We start from the raw sequence: 23898 nt of genomic DNA, 5'->3' as shown, positions 1-23898 counted from the left end.
AGCCCAGAGAGTTTGTGTCTTGCCTAAGGTCACACAGCAATAAGTGGTAGAATACCTTCATTACTACCATCACAGTGACTGCTACTCTAGAACTGACAACCTAGTGTTTTCTTAGTGATTTTTCCAGGTTTCACCTACTACCCAAGCAACAAATTCTCTCTTCTTTTAAATATAAATAGCAAATTTTAAGCACAGAAAAAGCAAAGGGTGTTTTTTTTTTTGCGTGATTTGAGTTAATTCTCTTCTAACTGCCAGAAAAGCCTGAGCAGTTGACATGAGATTTTATTTTTTTATCATATTTGCCTACTTTTTGTTGGGGGGAGGGTAGGACAGGAATGACATAGGGAGCGGGAGAGTGTAAGGGATCTAATAATATTCGGAGGAAAAAATTAGTACCCGCACAACTTTCATTTCCTTGTTTCTTACAAGACTATGAGCTTTTCTGTCATCATGTCTAGAACAAGGTCCGATATGTTTTTTCACAAAGAGCTATTGATGGTGTATCTGTGTGAATTGCCCTGCCATTGGTCACAGCCAACTTCTGTGGGACCCACTGCCCTCCTCCCACAATACGCTCCTGTGTGTGTAGTCATTTATGAAAGGTCAGAAATGAACTGAGAAATAGGCTTGAGTCAAAAACATGTGGCCCTATAAATATCAGTAGAGTCAGACAGTTTATTCCATTTCTCTCCCCCTTCTCCTTTCCTTTCCCCCATCTCCCTCTCTCCATTTCGCCCCTGTCGTGTTTTCCTGCATTTAACCACAGCACTACGGACTGCAAAGTTGGACTGGAAAGGGTGGGCAGGCAGGTCCTTGATGCTTAGGCACAGTGATTTCAGGCTGGCTTGGCCCCTCAGTGCTATTGAAATCAAGTTTTTGGTTACATTCGCTTTGTTTTCTGGCTACAGAGTCCTGAACTCCCTAGTCTGAAATGTTCTGAGTTGTCTCAGTGATTTCCGCTGTCCATTAAGAGCAGCTTTGCTTTGAAACCAGATTGGGTCCATTTGCCCATACGAGTCTTCTGGGTTGAGGTGCATTCAAGGTTAAGGCTGCCAGCTGGGCCTGAGAGACAATCTGAGCATCATGACTTTGGCAGCCAAACTGGAAGGCTTTGAAGTGACTCTAGAACACCTGCTCATGGATGTGTTTGTAAGTACATAGCAATTTCGTATTCAGAATGCCATAGATGTTCCTAGTGGGGTTTTTTTCCTTGAAAGAAATGTAGGAGTAACAAGTCTGGTACCCTGCTCTTTTTTGTGATTCTAACTCATGTCTGTCCTTGTCCAAGCCTCCAGGGACTCGTCCTCCTTTCTCATGTATACGAAGAGGAATGATGCCTTGGGGATGCTAAATTCGGGTTGGGAATAAAGGAGATCAGGAAGTTACACATAGATTCAGAGGCAATGTTCTGGCTTTAGAAAAAGCCAAATCCTATCTGTATTAGTTGAGGAATATAAAATGTACCAGGAAATGGGAAAAAAAACTGCTTCATAAGCAAAAGTTCTCTTAATTCACAGGATAAACTCAATCTCTATTTCTGGCAACTTTGTTGCTTCCAGACAGAATGGTTCACAATACCCCAAAGGCTTCCTTCCCAGGTGGAGAGTGTTTGAGAGTCAGGATGACAGAATACTTCAGCAGTCCTCAACAGCCTCAAGTACCTGGGTCCTTATCATCTTTTGATAGGTGTTAGATTACCAAGGGTTCTCCACAAATAGGTTTTATGCGGTGGTATGTATGGTAGAGTATTTTTTCTTTGTTTCTCCTTTGTGTATTCATGTGTGTATGTGTGTTTATATTTGCGTTTCTATTATTTTAAGCAGCTGATAGGAATATGATGTACTTTTGGAGACAGTGTCTTTTAGAAAGTATTTTTGTATACTAAAGTATTTGCAGTAAACTCCATCCCCCAAAATAGCACTTTCTATTATATTTTCTCAGTTTTCTCTAGGTAATTTATTTGTTAAATTATCACTATTATTGATAATATGGAAAACTATACTTGGTATGAAAAATGCAGGTGGTAATATAGCAGAATGATTTTCATATTCCAAGAAACACATAGGCCTGGCCAAGGCAGAGGGAATGATTTACATTTTGAATTTAAGCCAGTCTGGATCTCAGCTCTGGAAGGAGATTTGGAGGGATATTTTTTGTTGGATAATTGAGATCCTTTTCAGGAATCTTTTCAGGGAATAGTATATTTTGGCAGCTATATGAGTCTGGGATTTTTTTTTCTTTATTAATTTATAATTTGTCTTTAAATTGAATCCATGTTTGTACTGGCAAGAACTCCTCAGTGAACACCCTTAAAGGTCATCATTCTTTTTATGACTGTGGGCAGTGATGGTCAGCTGCCTGAATCTCATTCAGATTTGATAAATGTGCTTGAGCTGGGCCCCCAAAGAAGCCTGTCCAAGGAGAAAACACTTCCAGGGTATTTAGAGGATAGCATTTCCTACTCTGTCAGGACAGGAAAAAAAAAATTGGCCCCAGACGAGATTGGTGGGAAGAGGAAGGAGATTCTTATTCCATGGTAGTTCCTTTAAAATTTTTAATCAAAATTTATTTAATACATAGTCTATTTATGGCATAGTCTCAACTTGTAATTACAAGACATAAACCATGGTTTCCAAAAATGACACACAAGGATTCACACAACTATGTAATTAAGATGAAAATGAGACTTTCTAAATTTTTTAAAAGTAGTTGGAACATATTAGAAGACAATGATGACAACTGAGTCAAACTTATAACACAGCTGGTTGTTTTTGTTTTTAAAGATATTTTCAATTAAATAATTACTTGGCCAAATAATTCTGACCATTGATAAACTTTAATGATACTTTCCCACCTACCCTAATTCACTTCAAGAAACATTTACTAAGAACATAGATTTTTGGAAAGAAATTAAGAGATCTTTTGTTTTTACAGTATCTACATATCATTTCTCAAAGCATCCCTCCCATTAAACAATAATCAACCAACAGCCCTGGCCCAATTGCTACTCATGGGGTGAGGGTAGGTGGCTGGAGGTAGTAGCAGTTTGCCACTAGGAATGTGAGATGTTACTTTTAGGACTGGGGCAGGGGGGGAGTAGGAACCTAACATCATCTAGGGAGATTGCATGATATTGGCTTTAGTGGCAAGAAGCTGATTTAAATCTAAGTTCTATTAACTACATGTATGACCTTGGTCAAATTAATTAACTTCTTCAGGCCTCAATTTTCTTATCTGTAAAATGAAGGGATTGTATTAAATGAAATTTAGTGACTAATTTAGTCGGTTACCTAGCATTTATTCAGCTCCTATAATGTACCAGGCACTGTGCTAACCCTCTCATTTCATAGAGGAGTAAACAGGCCTCAAAAAGTAAAGTGACTTGCCCAGGGTCACTGTTTTTAAGTGGAATAGCCAGAATTCAGTTATAGGCCTTCTAATACCATGTCTGGTACTCTTTTTCCCCTTGATCACAGAATTTCTGAGTCAGCCTCCCATGTTCTTGTGGTCAGCAATTATTAAGACAAGGCATCCCAAGAGGTTCCTTGGAGAGATGTCATTCATGCATGAATTGAATAAATATCTTTTGAGTAACTTTAATTGTGTTTTTCACTCTATAAAAAAGCCCATGCAAGTCAAGGGATGAAATGAAGTCAGAGCCAACCTTATACTCTATATTCAATATGGACTGTAAGCCCCTAGTCCAAGACCTTGTTACCTCATGCCTAAATAGCATTTGTAGCCTAGTCATTTATACCCCTTCCTCGGGTCTCTCTCCACGCCACTCTAATCCATTCCATGTAGCCCTGTCAAATTAATAGGTAATTTTCCTAAAATTCTGCTTTAAGGTGTCATATATAACAAAATATAGTAACAAAGGCACGGAAACAAAAGGCGCACCCATTGATTTGGAGAGTGACTGAACAAACATTGTTATATGAATATAATGGATTTTTATGGTGCTATAATACAAATATAAAGAATTCAGAGACACATGGAAAGATGTGTATGAATAGATGCTGAGTGAAAAAAAAATAGAATCAAAACAATATACACAATGACCACAATAATGTTAATGAAAACAATACCAAAAAGCAATCAAACTCTTAGCAATTGCAACAACCAATCCTAGTCCCCATAAATAAATAGTGAAATATATTCCCCTCCATTTGGTTGAAAGTAGGGTAACTGGGCTTGGATGACTGCATACTTTATTAGACAGAGGTATCTTTGTTGATCACTTTGTTTCCTCTTTCAAGGGAACATTTTTTGGAAAAGAAAGATGACTGAACCATAAAAAAGTATCAATAAGACATTAAAAAAAATAAAATACTGTAGGCAGCAAGTTATAGTGGATAAGTACATAATTTAAATTCATGAAAAATGGAGTTTAAATCCTGCCTCTGACACTCTGTCTTTGACCTGAGGAAGTCTTTCAATTTCTTTGCAACTTGAGCAGTATGGTTTAAGGGACAATGCACTGGACTTGGAGGAAGGAAGAATGAGGTTCAAATCCTGCCCAACAAACTTACTGGCTCTGTGACCATGGGCCAGTCATCTCAGTTTTTGGAGTCTCAGTCCCCTCCTCTATAAAATGACAAACTTGCACTTAATGTCTTCTTCTAAGGTCCCTTCCAGACCTAAAGTCATAGATCAGGTGAAATCTTCACTTTTTGGAGAAAGTTCCAGCACCAAAAATTTCCCCACACTGACAAAATCCACAGATCATTTGCATATTTACATAAAAATAAAATTATGCTTTCATCCTATCACTGTCCTCCTGAATAACCTCCACCAGATTCTCAATGTCTACTGGACAGAGAATTCTTGGCTTAATAGTCAAAACTCTCTGCAATCTGACTCCAACCAATCTTCCAAGGTTGATTTATATTAGAATACTTATATTAGAATGCAATAGACATTGCATTATTCCAGGAGGCAAACAGAGTTAATGTGACAAACACAGGGCCTTCAATTCAGCCAATTTGTTGTCTTTTATTATCCCCCAACACTCCTTGCATTTTCCTGCATTCACAAGATTATTTACCCTTTTTTCCCTCTTATGCAACAATCTGAAATCTGCTCAGTCTCCAGGTCCCCATTCAAACCCAGGAAGCCTTTCCTGTTGACTCCAGGCCATTGTAATTTCTCCCTTCTCTGAGCTTCTACAGCTCCCACTGTCTGCAACTTTCTTTTAAATCTTAATAATATATTGCCTTATGTTGTGGGTTAGCTTTGATGTCTCTATGTCTGATCCAGAGGCATATTGCAAATCCTGAAAAAGGAATAATGATGCTCTATACTTCACTACATTATCTCTTCCAAATCATGAGGGTTGGGAGCACAGTGCTCCCCCCATGTGGAAAATCTGCATAAAATGTTTTGGCCCTCCCTTCATACCAGAGAAGTATGATTTTTTTTCTTTTTCTTGTATGAGGTGCTTACAGTACCTTATTGTAAAATTAAGGTTGATATTATACAATACATATATTTTATGGATTTCTGAGTTTCTAAACTTTTTGTGTCATCTTTTAGTTTTCTAGTATCAGCTACAGCCTCCACAAAACTCCCTCCAAATTCCTAATTAATTTCTTATTCCAACCCACAATATATCTAAACAACAATGGGGAAAGTCACAATGTGGAAGGGATAACTGTATGTGGCAGGTACATTAAACAGTAGGTGGTACAGTGACTAGAACCAAGGATGTGGAATCAAAAGGAACTGAATTCAAATTCTGCCTCAGATACTTACTATCTTTGTAACCCCAGGTAAGTTACTAAACCACTGTCTGCCTTGGTTTCCTCATCAAAGATGAAATGAAATAATATTCATAAATGTTTACACAGAGCCTGGCATGTAGTAGTTGCTTAATAAATGCTTATTAATTGATTAAAATGCTTCATAAACTTTAAAGTGCTATATAAAAGCTAGGTATTATTTTTCACTATATCCCCCCAGCACCTTAGACAGCAGGTGCTGAGGAATATATATGGATTGATTAATTGATTTAACAGTGAAAAGAGGAAGCAAAGAACTAAAACAAAGGGATCCCCATGGATGGAACACAGCAATTTATGAGGTTCCTGGCCTGTGCACTGACATATTTTGTGTCTCCACCAAACTGCTAAAAAGTGACAATTTTATTCCACAAAAGTTTTAATCTCTCGTACAACTGTGAATGAAAAAACTTTAGTGCTAAATAATAAGAACTCATAAAACTGAACATATGATTATTTGGTGTTTTGCAATTTACAAAATGTTTTCCTTACAATAGCCTTTTAAGATAGGTAATGTACATATTCTTATCCCATTCTACAGATCAAGAAATTGAGAACCAAAGAGTATGTCAACTTTTCTAAAGGTAACAGAGCTTGTGAATAGCTGAGCCTAGATACAAATCCAGTGCTCAATTAAATTTATAATCCAGACTACTGATTGTTTCCCACCCAAAGAACTGACAGGTTATTGTAGTGCAATATAGACCTGTCCCTGAAACTTACTACCTGTGTGTTGCCTCCATTAAACTGAGTTTCCTCATCTATGAAATGCAAGGGATGGACTGGCTAACCTCTGAGATCTCTCCCAGCTCTAAGTCTATGAATTTGATCTAGCCCCTTTTGCTTCATCTGACCTGAGTCAGCCTGTGAAAATCTCTCTCCTTGGTATCTGTAACCCTATGAAGCTTAATAAACAGAATTTCTTTTCTTCTGCCATTGCGCAACCCTACCTGAAGTTGAGGGAATGAGTGACCTTCAAGGGAAGTACTAAGAAGAGCAGTAGATGTTCTATGGAGTGTGAAAGGACCAGAGCCATTAACAGCTTGACATTTCCAGAGCCTTCTCTTCCACACAATCCTGCCTTTTGCTGCCAAAGTGTCCATAGGCTCTCCCACCTGAGCTTAACTGTCTGGAATGAAAATCTGCATCAGATTCTCATTAGCTTCCCCCCCCCACCCCCAACCCATAATATACTCCTTAGGTTGTCATCCCACTTTCTCCAGAACAGCTGTTGCCATATTGACACTTCCTGTCCCGAATCACAAAGGGCCACTGGAGGGCTTTGTTGGATTCTGTGGCTTTTGAAAGATGAGATAAAAGGGAGACATCAGACATGACATTTCATAATTAGCTGTCATCACTTCTGGACTCTCTGTCTGCAGCCTAGTGAGAGTACATGCCAATAGGTGTACAAGTAGAAATTAGAAATGGCATACATATAACTATGAGCACAGAGAGAGAGAGACAGACAGACAGACAGACAGAGACAGAGAGACAGAGACAGAGACAGAGAGAGAGCGCAAATATGGCAACCCCAAATGTGAGATCAGTTAAGAGATGTAAAGCAATTTTCAGGAACTTTTCCCTCTAAACGACTTCAGTCTGGCAAGGTAGTATTATGGGAAAAAAAACTGGATTTGTAGTCAGAGGAATCAAGTATAAATCCTAGCTTTGCAATTTCCTACCTCCATGACCTTGGCGAGCAAAGTAACCTCCCTTAGCCTCAGTATTCTCATTTATAAAACAAAGGGGGTTGGACCAGTGAGTCTCCAAGGTGTCTTTCAACAATAAATCCTGTGTTCCTGTGTGGTCTAGTGGAATGATTGATGGCTCTGAAGTCAGACAACCTGGATTCAAATGCCACCATTGATGCTTAGTCCTTGCATGACCACAGGCAAGTGACTTAACCTCCCTGGGTTTCAGGTTCTTCATCAGTAAAATGAAAGGGTTGAAACTGATGACCTCTGAGATCCCTAAATCTGATTGTGTCATTTCTCTACTCAGAAACCTTCAATGGCTTATCCTTAGTCTACAGACTAATACACAAATCCCTGGCATTTAATGACCATCATAATCTAGTTCTAACCTCCCTCTCTCAAACACTCTAAGCATCCAGTTCCTCAACTTACTCATTTCCAAAGATCTTGTCTTCTTCTCCATCTTAACTACACACAGAAGTGGTCATACCTTTAATCTTACCATCACCCACAAGTGCACCACTTTCATGTTTGTGAACTTTGAAAATTCCCTTATCTGCTTACAGTCTGTTGTCATCATTCTTCTTCCTTTACCTTTCAACCCCAAATCCTGTTCTTCATCCTTCCTGTGACATTCAGTCCTTCCATCCCTTATTTTATTCCCAAGCTATCTACCTATATACACTGATTACACTTTCCTTTCTTCCCCATCTTGACTCCTGGTGAATTGATTCGACTCTACATTGTCTTCCTCTTTCTAGTCCTTTGCCTCCTCACCTTCTTACCAGTCTTGCCCTGCCAAACCTCAGTCTTGGATTACTCCCACCATCTTCTGCCTTTGGATCCTAGCTGACTAAAGCTAGAGAAAATCACAAAACTACTAAAGATAGGTCCACTACAAACTTGTTGTTGTTCAATTGTTTTAAGTCATGTCTGATTCTGTCACTCCATCTGGGGTTTTCTTGGCAATTTCTTACCATTTCCTTTTCCAGCTCATTTTACAGATGGGAAAACTGAGCAAACAGGGTTAAGTGATTTGCCCAGCTGGTAAGTGTCTGAGGTCAGATTTGAACTCAGAAAGGTGAGGCTTCCTGACTACAAGCCTAGCACTCTATGCACTGTACATAGTGATTATTAAATGTTAAACTGATAGTGAATGTTTGTTGAGGACTATTAGCACTATCCTACTATGCTATTCAAAGATTTCAAGGCACAGAATCAAGGAAAGTCAAAGTTTGGCAGGGACCTCAGAAGTCACCTCATTCAATCTCTACCTGAAGCAGGATTCAGGACTTGAGCATTCCTGCCAAGGTGACCATTAACTCTTTGCTTAATACCTCTATCCTTAGGAAACTCACTAACTTCCAAAGCCATTTAAGGAGAATTTTCCTTTTTAGATATAAAACTCTTTCCCTGTAAATTCCATCTACTGCTCCTAGTTCTAGAGCCAAAAAGAATAAACCTAATCCCTCTTTCATTCAAAAGTATTTCAGTTACTTCACTCCCAAAAATAAGCCAAATATCACATTGCTTTAGCCACTGAGAAATTACACCTGTAAAGTGGAGATCTGTAAACTTAAAAAAAATGTTCTGTACAACTTGCTATTCATTTTGGATACGTAATAAAGTTGTATGTAACTTTCAAAAAATGGAGGTTCACAAACCTTTTAAAATATTGTGAAAACTGTATTTCAGTGTATTTGTTTTCCTTTGTAAGCCTATCGATTTTTCTCTATGCATTTCAAATCAATATTCTGAAGGGTACATAGGCTTTACCATATTGCAGAAGGGACTTGCAAAACCAAAAGAACTCCTGCTTTAGGATAGAGAATACACTCTGAAAAATCAAAGAACTAGTACCATCTGAGCAAGTCTTCCATTGAAGAGAATTCAAAATCAGTGAATTCAACAAGCAATGAATCAGTTCAAAAAAGGAAACATTTATTAAATATCCACTAGGTTTGATTAAATGACTATTGAGGTGAATTAATGAACATTTATTAATTTCCTATGATCTTCCAGGCACTGTGCTAAGACCTGGGAATACAAAAAGAGGAAAAAGACAGTTCCTAGTGAATAGAGCACCAGCCCTGGAGTCAGGAGTTCCTGAGTTCAAATCTGACCTCAGACACTTAACACTTACTTAGCCATGTGACCTTGGGCAAGTCACTTAACCCCAATTGCCCTTCATTCCCCCCTCCAAAAAGCAAAAAAAAAATTTTTAATTAAAAAAAATTAAAAAATAAAAAAAAGACAGTCCCTGCCTTCAAGGAGCTTACAATCTAATGGAGGACACAACATGTACACAAATATATACAAAGCAAACTACATAGAGGATAAATAGGAAACAAGGAACGGGGGAAGGCACTAGAATTGAGAGGGGTTAAGGAAAGGTTTCAGTAAAAGATGAGATTTTAATTGGGATTTAAAGGAAGTTAGGGAGGTCAATAGTCAGAGTGGAGGAGGGAGAGCATTCTAGACTGGGGAACAGCCAGAGAGAAAACCTGGAGGGGGGATATGGAGCATCTGCTCTCTCTGTCCCCTGCCTGGGCTGCTCTCCCTCCTTTACTCGGACTGTTTCAATGTATAATATTATTTCTATTTACACCTCATGGTGTTTTCTATTCCTGATTTAGAATTGCTGTAAAGCAAGTCTAGAGTCTAATCTTATAAGCCACAGGCAATTATGACAATGAATACATTTAGTAAGTTTCTTGTTTTCCTTGCCAGTGTAATTGAAGTAAGAATACCTAATGGAGAGTGAGGGATTACAAGAGTGGGAATTTAATCATCTTCTCTGGACAAGGTACTATGCTAGGCATTAGAAATACAAGAAGAGGGGGGAAGCTGCCACTACTTTATTTAAATGTATGCAGGTAAGTAAATGTAAAAATATATACAAAGTAAATAGCATAAGTAATTTTGGAGAGGAAATGCTAGGAATTGAGAGGTGGTGCCTGAGCTAAGCCTGAGATTTGATTATCTACCATCAAGTCAACTTCATTTCTTAGCTTTATACATAGATATTTCAAGAACCTGTCATTTAACTGGTCTTTATAACTTTAAGTATTAGAAAATTGCCTGAGGTTCAGAGAGGGAACGTGTATTGCCCACATCAACTCCCAAGTATCAGCCACAGAATCTGAATCCAGTTTCTACTGATTCCAGCCTCATCACTCTAGGCACTGAGCTACTCTCTTTCTTTAGTCCACGAAAACAAAATTGCTTGCAGCTATAAGATTGGGCTCTCTAGACTTGTTTTAAAGCAATTTCAAATCAGGAATATAAAACACTATGAGGTATAAAAAGAAATAATATTATACATTTTAAATAGTAAATGCATTAACACTTCATTAGGCCAGCATTTTCAAGGAGAAAGTTATTTTACATAAGGGTTTTGTGACTAACATTTAACCCCTTGAGTACTTGAGCTTAAACTTAGTTGAATCATTTGGGATCTTTCCAAAAATGCATTAAAAACACACTTCTCTGTCTACTTCAACAACATATTAAGTAGGATTTACCAACATCTTCACAATGCAAGGGCATTATAAACAATATCCTTGGGCTGTAGGGCAACAAGAGGCAGTTTGACCCAGAAGTCAGAATTCCCTGAGTTTAGGTCCTGCCTCTGATACATGCTGGTTCTTTAGCCACGGATGGCAGATCACGTAATCTCTCAGTGTCCCAGACAATTCCGTAAGATTTTACATTACAGACAAGTTGCTTGTCTGCCTCAGCAAAGAGAGCTTGCCCCCCAAGAAATTCCGTGTGAGGACAGACAGGTCTACCTCCTTCCACCAAAAAATAAAAATATAAAAAAACCACCAATATCACCAGCTTTTCTTTTTCTTAGTTTATGTCTGCTTTTATGTGTGTGTGTGTGTGTGTGTGTTTTCTATTTCCCCCATCACTGTCAAGCTATAGGCAGTCAGTGGACCTACCTCAGAATGGATCACTGCATAGATTAAATGCTCCAATAGCAGCTTCAAGAGGCAGAGACCATGAATAGATCTGCCATAAGGAAAGGTTTGGAGTAGAAACCTGGCAGATCCTCTGACAGACTTCTTGTTGGACTAAGTAACACAATAGCTAGGAGCCTTGCATATTCCTATTTACAACCACATGAGATTAGATCATTCCAGTCCATGCTAAGAGAGACCGTCTTAGTATTGTGACTCTATCAAATAAACCAAATGTAAAGCATTCTCCAGACCAAACCAGCAGGAAGAACTGCACTGCATGGCTCGGTCAGGAGGATATGTTGCTTGTTGAATTCACCCAGTTCTATTCTTGTCCTTGTCAGACACAAGTAGCAGGTTATCTGTGAACATCACAAAAGACAAGGTCAAGTTGGGTTCATTTCATTTGTAGTTCCCTTGAATCAACTGAATTTTTCCAGATGACTTTCATCCATAGAAAGCCTCTCCATCATACCAATAGTCCATCAGTCAAACAGCAAACACTTATGCTCTTGCCAAGTGTCAGACATTGTGCTAAGCACTAGGGATATAGATAAAAATGAAACAATCTCTGCCTACAGAGAGCTTACATTCTATCCTATCAATTATAAAAATGAAAAAATAAAAACAGTGATAATGAAATGAAAATGTTACACTTTATATATATTTTATATGATATAATCCTACGAAGAATATACTATGACACAGAAATCTCTTCATCCTAGAAGCTTACTCTACCCCTAGACTATTTCTAATGTTAGAAGTACCCTCTGCCCTTCTTTGATTGGCTGGTTCCTCCCACATCCTCTGTTTTAAGGAGGAAGCCCAGGCTAGCCTTGTCTTCTTCTCCAGGCTTCCTCCCCACTCTCCAAAGCACTTTCTTTATCATCCCCTTCCCATTTCCTACTTTCTGGCTTCCTTTTATGTGTTCTCTTCCTCTATTAGAATGTAAGCTCCTTGTGGACAGAGACTGTCTTTCTGCTTATGTTTGGTCCCAAGTGCATGGTCCCAAGCACTTAAGCTTGTTGACTTGACTATTAGTGGAGACAACATGTACATATGTAAGAAATATATACAAAACAGTAACAAGGTATCCTTGGAAGGGAAATCTAATGGGAAGCACAGAAGGAAACTATGTTCTGGGCACAGTGCTAACTGCTGTACAAATGCTATCTCATTGGAACCTCATAACAACCCTGTAAGGTAGGCACTATTATAATCCCTATTTTCTTGAGGAAACTGAGGCAGACAGATGTTGAATGACTTACCCAAAGTCACACAGCTAGGATATGTCTGAGGCCATATTTAAACTCAGGTCCAAACCCTACTCAGAGACCTTGGACTCTAGCCACTGCTCCAAGTAGTTCCTTCTAGGGAAAATCGAGTCTCATGAGTGATGAACAGCAAGTGGACCAGCATGGGTGGGTTATAAAGTGCATAGAGGAGAGCAATGTGTAAGAAGAATGGTAAGGTTTGATGAGCTTTAAATGTTAGAGTTTATGGTCGATCCTAGGGGTAAAGGGAAGTCATTGGAAGAGGTTTTTCTAGTAGGGGTGGTGGTGACATCAGCAGATCTGGGCTTTAGGAAAATCACTTTGGCAGCTGTGTGAAGGATCAAATTCTGTTATTTACAACTGAGAAAAGGAGAGGTTAATTGCCCTTTTGGGAAAACTTATGATGTGCCATATGTGCTTTGTTGTGGCTGAACTGACCTGATGCCTATTTCAATGGATTTAATTTAATCATCTAATAATAATTCTTACGTCTTTAGATTGTACTTTCTGCTTCTAAAGCACAAACAATTAATTCATCCATGCAACATCTCTGTAAAGGAGAAGTGCTCAGTTAACCTATGAGTCCATTGGGAATGAATACATATAACAATCTCTACTCCAGAAAACATATAAGAGGTAGTTGGTACTTCCTAAGTATTAAATTATGGTAACAATTATGGCCTCATTGAACTATTTGCAGTTCCCTGAAGTTCTTTAGAGTTGTGAACTTTTTGAATTGGACTCTTGTCCCTTCATGCAAATGAGGAAATGAAGATCATGTTGGGGAGTTAATGTCAGCCTGAGAGGGGAATGTGGGAACTATACATTTATTATATGTGACCAGACCTCTCCTGGTGCATTGTAAATGGCATTCAGTGAGCATAGAACCTGTTGACTTTCTAGTGATTTGATGTCTCTTATAATCAGGGCTAGACATTAAGTAGACTGGAAAAATTCCCATGATGCTAGGCAGAATTCTTAGCAGACATCCCTCCCACTCCCCAACCCCCCACCCCATTACACTGACTCTAAAAGACATAAAGCACATAAATTTTCATATGGGCCCCTGGGCATCAGCCAAATTGTGCTCTGAGACAAGCTAGTCCTAGGCAGAGGAGAAAAAGGTTTTACCATTCAACATCCTTACATGTATCTTAGTGGTGTTTTGTGTTAGTTAATGAAGTATCAGAGGGATCATGTGAAGTTGGATGACCTATTCATCAGCTAAAGATAACTCTGTGTTAAATTCCTCCTGGGGGTGGGGTTGGAGAGAGGAAATTAGAAGCAGATTTTAAAGTTGATCTTTTGCCACTGAGTTATCTTACCCAAAGACAACCTGAACTTGGAATCTAAGCCTGGGAAAGAGCAAAAGTCAACATTACATTGACTGTGTTTCAGAGATATACTATATATCCAAGCTAATCCCAGGCAGTCAATACCATAGATAAGAACATTATTTATCTTACCACTGCTGGTGCAATTACACAGTTTACCCTGTGCTCACTGCACTTCATAAACATGGTAGATCAATACTAGTTATCAAAATCCATCCACAAGTGATAGCTCATGAAAGAGGGTTTTGCAAAATGGTCTTGAAAGCCCATCTTCAGGCAACCCAGTACAGGGCAACTTATTACCCGCTTAATCACCCAGATGTCGTGGCGGCCTTATTGATTCCTCAGGGTTTGGACATGACATCACTCCTAATAACGCATGCAATAAGCTATTACCACAATGCAGAACAGCCCATTAACCCATGTTGCAGTCATAAATCGCCTGACTTAGCCAAACACATGGACAGGGTACCCAGAATACTCATCTCTAGTGAATCACACACTAAGGCCAGATGTTGTGGACCATGGTGTGAGAGAACTAAAACTGCTCCTATTTATATGCAAAGGAAGACCAGCATAGATTTCAAACTGGAAGAAAGCTTAGAGATTATCCCAGAAATCCAGTCGACTCTTTTTACAAGTAAGGAAATGAAGGCAGGTCACGTGATTTGCCAGGCAGCTAATACAGGCTTAGATCTGAGATTTGAACCTCAGTCTTCATGGACTTTAAGGTCCCTTCTGGCTCTGAAGCTATGATCTTATGATCAAATATGTCACTCTTCCTATCATGCCTTACCATCTGACCCTTGGAAATTCCTCTAGTCCAGAGGTTCTTAAACTTTTTTGTGTCATGGACCAGTCTGGCAATCTACAGAAACCTATACACTTCTAAGAATAGTGTTTTGAAATGTACAAAATACAATTTTATAGGATTATAAAGGGAATTCAACATATTGAAATGGTTATCAATTTATATCTCTTAAATATATATGTGTATATTTACATATACACACATGTATATTTATATGTATACATATATATTTTGTATATACACACAGATACATTTATTTCCAAAATACAGGTTTATAGACCTCCAGGAGTTAAGGAAACCTGCTTTAGTCTAAGTCCTGTTGTCATCACCCGACTTCTACAGAAAATTGTGTTTCAAGGCACTCAAGGGTCAAAGCTATCATCACCATTATATCGCAAAATTTCCAAGCTATAAATTTCACTGTAGTCACCCTTTGTAAGTTCCATGTGAGGAGGAATCGTTTCAGCCTTGGTATTTGTATCTTCAGTGCCTAGCACAATTCCTCCAACATAATAGAAACTTCATAAATGCTTGCTGCCTGAAATAGTAGGCTGCTCTTGTTTGTCCTGCCTTCTCTAAGACCACCATGACATCAGGAAGTTGATGCCATGACTTGTAAGTAAATTGGATTTAAGAGAGGGAAGGTTGTGGAAGGTCACCAGCCTCACTTTCTCCTCCAGACTGTTCTGGGTCCAGTGGCAAGATATAGATCAGAATGACTCGAAGCAGTGGCACAATTATGGAAACTATGTAATTGCATCACCATCTATATTATTGGCTTCTTAGAATTAGCTTGGCCTGCAGATCCTTTAAATTTCCTTATTTGATGTCCTTAATAACATAGTCAAGACAGAACTCTCTACATTAAGAAGACCAGACATATTTCTATGATGCTGGACTTATGGGCAATTTCCAGAACTCTAAAAATACTTTCTTCCCAACCCTAGAACAGCATACAATATGCAGGGTATATTACAGGCCACTGGACACATGCCTGCCTCTCCTTTAGAGCAATCCCGTTCAAATCTAATTTATTCTACATGAGCAGATCATCAAAGTAAAACCCAACACCTAGGGAAGATGCTGGAAGAAGTGACTCTAGAGTGATATCATACAGAATTCATACTGCCTTTGCAAAATTCAGGTGATTAAGAATGAGTCTTATAGACAGGGACCTAAAAAATCCAACAGCTGTATGGTCTAACTGCTAACATTTGTGGAGATTGTGTTTCTGGTTTAGGAGGTAACAAGGAAAAAAACTCAACGGATGATTGCTTGGTTGTTGAAAAAGCATTTATCAAGTATTCACTATGTTTAAAGCACTTGTCTAAGCACTTACAATACAAATAGATGAAAAGACAACCTTTGCTCACATTCTAATACAAAACAACATTTATAGGATGTTTTAGCCAGAACTTAAATGGAAAGGCTCCTCTGTCCTTAGGGTGTAGCTGCAAAGAAGATGGTAATGCATCTTCTTTCATGTCATTTTCATTGATGCAATCATATTTATTTCTGATACTAAACCATTTGACACTACCAAGCAGAGAGAACTTTCTTCTCTGAGTCTTAAGTTACTCTGTCCACAGCAGCTGAAGAAGCAGTTGCCAGTCTGCATCTCCATGGGAGTTACTTCCTGGGATGATAGTTGACAGAGCTGGGCTAGAAGCAGGACCAGAGGACTGAGGGGTTTTCAGGACCCAGGGTTCTTGAGCTTGTCCAAGCAATGGAGGAAATTGGTCAGCAGTTGGTGGTTGTGGTGGCAAGGGAGGTAGGGTCATAGTAACTCCTCCATTCGGTGATGACTGTAGGGTCTGTGCAGTTTGGAGGGTCAGTGGTCTAGGGGGCACTGCTATTCCCAGGGTTCTCGGGTTCATCTGGGGCATCTCCCTAAAGGTCTGAAGAGTACTTCTTAAGTCTGTAGTAACCTTTAAAGCAACTTAAAGCCCCAGAGATAGGATCACAAAAAAGAAAAGAGGGTCACATCTTTTTAAAAGAGCAGAATAATGTTTAAATATGTATGTATGTGTGTGTGTGTGTGCGTGTGTGTGTGTGTGTGTGTGTGTATATATATACTATTATTAATACTATTTAACATGTAATTGGGAAATAAGATATACAGGCACTGGGGCATAGAGATCTACCAGAAAAGTTGAAAGGGGTATGGGAGAAAATATGGGAGAGAGAAGATTGGAGGAGGGGATATCCTGTGGGACTGCTATTTTGGAGCAGTGGGTAGGGGAAAAATGGAGAGAAAATTTGTAACTCAAAATCTGGCAGAAAGGAATGATGTAAATCAGAAGTTAATAAAGCATTTGAAAAATGAAAAAAAATAAAAGAGCAGAATATAGAAGGGAATCCAGAAGAAAATAAAGAAACAGGATAATTTTGAAAGTTACATGTTGAATTTCTTCTATTTCTAAAAAGGAAAAGCAAAACCATTTTATAAATGGCGATGCTTATTTTATTTGGTGTTTGTTAAGAAGTTTTATATAAAAATAACTTAAATTTAAATTTTTAAAAAATGATTCTCAGATAAACCACAGGACCTTAATGGATTTTGTGCATGTTTGGATTTATATTGGTGTTTCTTGAGGTCTTCATGCCAGAAAAGAACCTTGCTTTCAGAGACCTTTCATTTATATGTTTGGACTAAATTACAGCACCTTAAAAACTTAGTATTACAGCTGTCATCTGTTCTTGTACTTGTACTAAAAAGTGAGAAAATGACCCTTGGGGTTAGCTGATTTAGGAGGAAATGATGAAAAATGACAGGGATTCCCCTCTTTTCCTCATCTTCCCTTTTTAGATTGTGCATGTTTAATTAAAAATAAGTGCTATCTATGTTTATGTTTAATTCATCTTCCTTCATTCAGGCTATTGAATGAGCTTGCCCACATTTTGCTTATTCCAGGAAATTGAGTGAGAATGCTTATGTTCTAGGGATGCCCCTCTCTGCAGAATTCTACTTGCCTCCCAGATGTTTTTGATCCTTTGGACTGAAGATGCTTTTCATCACAGTCACCCCTGAATCACTCACTATTAGAACCCTGGGGGAATCATCTCGAAGAACAGACTATACTCCTCCACCATTCCCTTCACAAGAATCCTGTCAACTTGGCGATGGTATTTTAAAAACATCCCTGGGAAATGTGTGGTTAAGATAGGGGGAGGGAGAGATTAAGACTGAGTGTGGAATTTCAATGGTCAAAATTTTATTCACATCATTTTAACTTCCCTGGTGTGTGTGTGCACATACTCATATGCACACACACACACACACACACACACACACTCATAATTGCCATCCATTGGGAGCATATAATAAATATCCTAATAGCTATTACAGTTGTAGGTGATTTCATAACATTTCTCTGTCACTCAATAATAGTTCCATAGAAGTTAGTAAAGATGCATCATTCCTCCTTGTTTTTCATATCATCATCAGCTATAATTATTTACCATATAATGAGTGTAAGGCACCATATAAGAGAATACATTACCCAACCACCACACAAGCTCAAGCTCACCAACATTTCTTGCCTGGACTTTTGCAATAGGTTACTAATAAGCCCCCAGACCTCAAGACTCTCTCCACTATAATTTATCTTCCACATATCTGCCAAAGTGATTTTCCTAAAGCATAGGTCTGACCATGTCAATCCCTCTTCCCACTCTCCCCACACCACCCCCATGCACACATATATATGCCTTCAAGTTTGCTAGGGACTACAAGATCAAATATAAAGTCTTTTGACACTTAAAGTCCTTCACAATATGGCCCCTTCTGACCTTTCCAGTCTTCTTATCTATAATCTTACTGAACTAGCCTGCTTACTATCCTTCATACATGTATTGCATTTCTCATCTCCATGTCTTTGCTCTGATTGTCTCCCATTGTCTGCCTCATCTTAATCTCTTATAATCCCCAGCTTCCTTCAAGTCTGAATTCAAATAGAACCTTCTAAAAGAGGCCTTTCCCAGTCTCCCTAGCTCCTGCAGCCTTTTCTCATAAGATTGCCTCCCTATTCCATATGGATCATGTTTGTACCTATTTATTTGTATGTTGTCTTCTCCATTAGAATGTAAGCTTCTTGATAACAGGGACAATTTTTGGCTTTAAGTGCATCCCTAGCACTTAACCCAGTGCCTGGCACATATTGAACACTTAAGAAATGTCCATAATGATTGATTCATTGGTTCCACCTGGATGCCATCCAGCTTGATTCTGCAATTCAAATGTAGGAGAGTATTAGCATCAATCATGTTCTCTCAAGTAGGGAGGGAAGAAAATCTTTTCATTATCTTTGTTATCTTCTATATCACTTCTTTGGGCACTACCTTACTTTCAGTGCTACCTGGCCCATTCTCCAGATGAACTCTCTCTTAGGACTATTTTCTACTGCTTGGGTCACCAATGGGATTGTTCCTCAAATGGTTCTGCTCAGGTCTAGGGGAGTATGGATGATGATAACTTTTTCAGTACTCCCTGCTTCACTTTCATTTTTGTACATAGCCTCTCAATTCTTGAATTTCTTTTTCAACCATTCATATAGCCTTTCTAAGTTCCCTACCACCAGGTACCTTATGGGGACAATGGATTTGTTCCACTTTCTTATCCATCCTTCTACTCTCTAGTAGCATATCACCCTCTAATTTTTTTCCCCACTTAATAGGATTTTATTTTTTCCAATTACATGTAAAGATAGTTTTCAACATTCACTTTTATAATATTTTGAGTTCCAATTTTTTTTCTCTCTCCCTCTCTTCTCTCCTTCTTCCCCAAGACAGCAAGCAATCTGATATAGGCTATATACATGTACAATCGTATTAAACATATTTCCACCCTCTAATTTTTTTAAAGGAATTTTACTACAAAGCACTACAGAAGAGACAGTGGGGATTCTGAGCTCAGGGAATGATAATTACAGTAATTAATTGGAAAAATATCATTGTCACAACTGACAAAAGTTCCTATTTGATCATGGTTTTTTAGCAACGATTGGAGGAACCTAGGGCTTACTGTTTCTTAATGCCCTCTCTTTTCTTGACTAAATTCTTACTGCCCTGTCTCAGTTGTGCCATTAACTCAGTTCTAATTCCTTTGCCATGAATTTGGTCGGCAGGCTGCTCTCTAGAATCTGCTTCTCCAGCCCTCAATTATCTGGAAAGAATTCTAGGGCTAAGTAGACAAATCTCCCCTGTAGTCCCTAGTCTGTCCCTTCTGGACATTTCTGGCCCAGACTGTTTTGGAATCCTAAGAAGGCTGATCTTGACAGTCTACTCTTTTGTTTCCAATGAGAAAAAGATTTCTTCCCCATATGGGTCCCAAAGCAATCTCTACTCCTCCCTCAAGGTTTTATCTTCCACCACCATTCCTTTCCTCAGGAGGTTTGTATACTTTGGCCCCTGTAAAGTGTGTTTTATTTCTAATATATTGCCTTCAGTCTCTATTCTAGCTAATTTGTCTTAAGCAGATACCACCTTCTTGACCTTCCCCAGGGACCTAGAATCCTAATAGATCCTTATCACATGACCTCTGATCCCAGGCTAACTTGTTATCTGGTTATGAACTTGTACCCCCTTATAGGCCCACTACAAACTCCCCACTCATTATGTTGGTATGAACATTTCCCCCTGTAGCCAATTGTAGGACCCTGCCTTCTGCTGAGGCCATTGTTCTGGCCTTTCTGGACATGAATCCCACAGACTTCATTTTTTGTTATACCTAAATGCTAGAATGTTTGGAAGTACCAAATATTGACCTGTCTTCATTCGCTCCCAACAATCAGGCACAATTACACCACTGCATTTACCAATATCACATGTATGTTGTATGTCTACATTTCTTGCTTGCTAGCTTTCTTCAAAGCTCAGACAAAATACAGCCTCCAGCGTGAGACCATTCCTGAATATCCCAGAAGTTGGTGCCTCCTTCACCATAAAATTTACCCTGTATTTACTTCATATATGTTTTTGTATGTGCTGTTTCTACCATAGAATGTAAACTTCTCCAGGGTAAGGACGTTTCATTTTTCTTTTTGTATCCTCTTTTACAAGATACATGGTCACTACCTCATAAAAGCTTGTTGATTAATTGAATTATTGCTAGGTGAATATCTAAATGGACAAACAAATTGTGGTAGCAGTTAGGTGGCAAAGGGAATAAAGTGCCTGACCTAGATTCAGGAAGACCTGAGTTCTGACCTCCGACACTTATTGATTGTGTGATGCTGGGTAAGTCACTTAACCCTGCTTGCCTCAGTCTCCTCATGTATAAAATGATCTGGAGAAGGGAATGGCAAATCACTCCAGTATATTTGCCAAGGAAACCCCAAATAGGGTCATAAAGAGTTGGACACAACTAAAATGATTGAATAACAACAACCAAATCTGTGTTAATATGTTGAGTGTGCACTACCATTCTAAGTACCAGGGGATCTGATGTAGTGGAAATTGTACTTGGGTTTGGAGTGAGAGGATCAGGGTTAAAATCCTAGCCCTGCCATTTGCAACCTATGTCACCTTCAGTGACTCACTGAATCTCTCTAGGTCTCATTCTCCCCATCTTTAAAATGAAGAGGTTAGATTAGATGATCTCACAAGTACCTTCCAGCTCTGTATCTATGATACTATGATCTAACCCAAAATATGGACCCCATTAGTTAAAACTTTATGATGTATATGGCACAGTGACAGGAGATATTTTGAACAAGATAAACTTTCTGCATCTCTCCAATTAGATCATGTAACTGGATGTCTATCCAACTGAATGTCTATCCATGTGTCCTAGGAGGACATTGTAGGAATTACATCTTCCCTGAGCAAAAGGAACCTTACTTTAAATAGCCTTACTGAGGGAGGAGCTGTACCTACAGAGACTTAAACCTAGATAAGCTTGTCAGTAGAATTGGTGGGGGGAGCCAGGTATTCAGACCTATGATTTCACATGTCTAAGAAGCTCCTCTTGGTGAAGTTGTTCCTACCTCTTCCAAGAGTCCAACTGTTCCAAAACTTATGGTCAGTCTTAGAGAAATGGCCTGAATTTTGCCTGTTGTCTTAAATATATACAAAAACATTTTTTACCCCTTTCACAATCTGGTCCCAACCTAACTTTTCAAGAATGTATCTTACTTCCTTTCACAACCTCTATGGTCCATTCAAACTTATCCTTCCTCCCAAGTATGCCATACTTTACCCTCTACTTTCCATCTCTGAACCTTTGCACATGCTGTCTCTGAAGCCTAAAATGTACTCTATTCAGTTGAATCTGGTAGAATCTGTACTTTCCTTCAAAGCAATTCAAACCCACCCTATTTTCCTGAGCTGTTAGTGCTTCACACATACCCCTTCCAAACTGCCAAGTATTTATTTTGTATATGTACATGTATATGTTTTCTCCTCCAATATGAAATCTTTGAGGACAGGGACTATTATTTGGTTTTTGTCTTTGTGTACCTATTCTGAGTGCCTAGCATGGTACCTTGCATATAGTTGGTGCTTAATACTTGATTTTGCTTTATTCCATGTTCCTGCAGAACCTAAAAGAACTCCTTTAAATTCTAGAACTATAAAGTACAGTTCTCAGTGACTGGACATTATCTCAAACCAGTGTTTTTTGTCTTACACTTGGTGATTAGGAACATCCCTTTGATTCAAAGAATGTTGCTTCAGTGTGCTGAAATTATATTTTGCTGAAATACTGCATAGCTGATGCTTATGTGCTTTCATTTCCACTGCTTTCACAAATACCTTTTCCTGGAGACAATTAAAGAAATAAAATACTGTTTCTAGGTTAGGGCAAATACCCTAGATCCACTTTGATCAAAATTGCAAAATATATTAAAGCTTGTATTTTCTATGCCTCCCTCTCCTGTCCTCATTTGGGTTGCCTTTTCCTCATATTTTGTGATGTCCCTACCAACCATCCAATGTCTTCATCCTCAGACTGTCCCCATCCCCCACATCCTATGTCCTAGTTGACTTACCTTTCCTCCAGGCAATTTCTTTAGCCAGATCTTTCCCTCTTCCTTTCCCCCAACTTCACATGCTTCAATCCCTTGGAGCCCTGCTTTATGACTTTCCAAGCTAATCTCATAAAGGAATCTGTGCTAATATGCTAGTATATGCTAATGGGTTTATGTGTTATCCCTCTTAGATAATAGATTTGCTTTGTAACAGTAACTTCCTGGAAATACTGTCTAAACCTGAAGTATTGGCCCCATTGAATGAATTTCAAGTACCCATCACCAAAGGATAAAGGACATGCTGTTGAATAGGCTGACCTTTAAGAACCCTTCAGATCATGTGCTCCAATCTCTCCAGGGTGATACAGTGAAGACATTTTATCATAATGTTAAATAGTGATATTTTTTATCTCTATTTGCTGCTGAGTTACAATTGTGACATCAGAGTAAACTACCCCATCAGTGAGCCTTTGTTGAGTTCAAACATATGGGAGTTTGGCCCAGGATAGTTTCCCTCCATTAACATTTATGTTTACATAAAATTTAAGCTTAATAAAATTCATATGTTTCTGTTTCACTTATACTGAGCTCATCAGAATATTTCTTCCAGCCTGAACCATGTATGCCATGAAGCCTGGAGAGCTCCACTGACATCCTGGTGATGGCCCATGGGAAACAGGAAGTCCAACCCCCTAGGAGTTTTGCCTGGATCAGGGCCAAAATGGGAGAGAATGACCCCTAAACTGATCTGGTCCATTTTCCTAAGGAAGTCAGGGGACAATATAGGAATGAAACTATTCAGTTAATCAATCACTTGTTTTTGTAAAGATAATACTGAAATCGATATTATCCTTGCGGTTTGGAAACTATTGGTAGGTCACTAATAAAGAATATTCAGCTGCTTGATTCCAATGGTCAGGTAACATTCCAGATGTGTGGTGATGTTGTTATTTTTAATTTAATCAAGAATATAGAGGAAAGAAGGGAGGAAGGAAGATGTGTAACCCTAAACCATCTTTCCAAAGAAGCTTCGTAAGTTATGTTTAAGATGCTTCCATCTTTTCCTGCCTCTC

At 38.7% G+C, this 23898-nt stretch overlaps 1 protein-coding gene across 1 annotated transcript in view; it reads left to right on the top strand.

Annotated features, from left to right (window-relative positions):
- Positions 1–711: 711 nt before the first annotated feature.
- FRMD4A (FERM domain containing 4A) overlaps positions 712–23898 on the top strand; it is a 416929-nt gene continuing 393742 nt past the window's right edge. The window contains exon 1 of the mRNA XM_069106435.1: positions 712–1149. Coding sequence (XP_068962536.1) covers positions 1084–1149 — 66 coding nt within the window. The 5' untranslated portion in view covers positions 712–1083. The remainder of the gene's footprint in view (positions 1150–23898) is intronic.

This window comes from Petaurus breviceps, unplaced genomic scaffold (assembly GCF_028583685.1).
Source record: "Petaurus breviceps papuanus isolate PSGF00001 unplaced genomic scaffold, PetGlider_PUasm1.0 79, whole genome shotgun sequence".
NCBI classification, from domain to species: Eukaryota; Metazoa; Chordata; class Mammalia; order Diprotodontia; family Petauridae; genus Petaurus; species Petaurus breviceps.
Note: the sequence above shows the minus strand (reverse complement) of the source record. Positions and strands in the feature narration are given on the sequence as shown.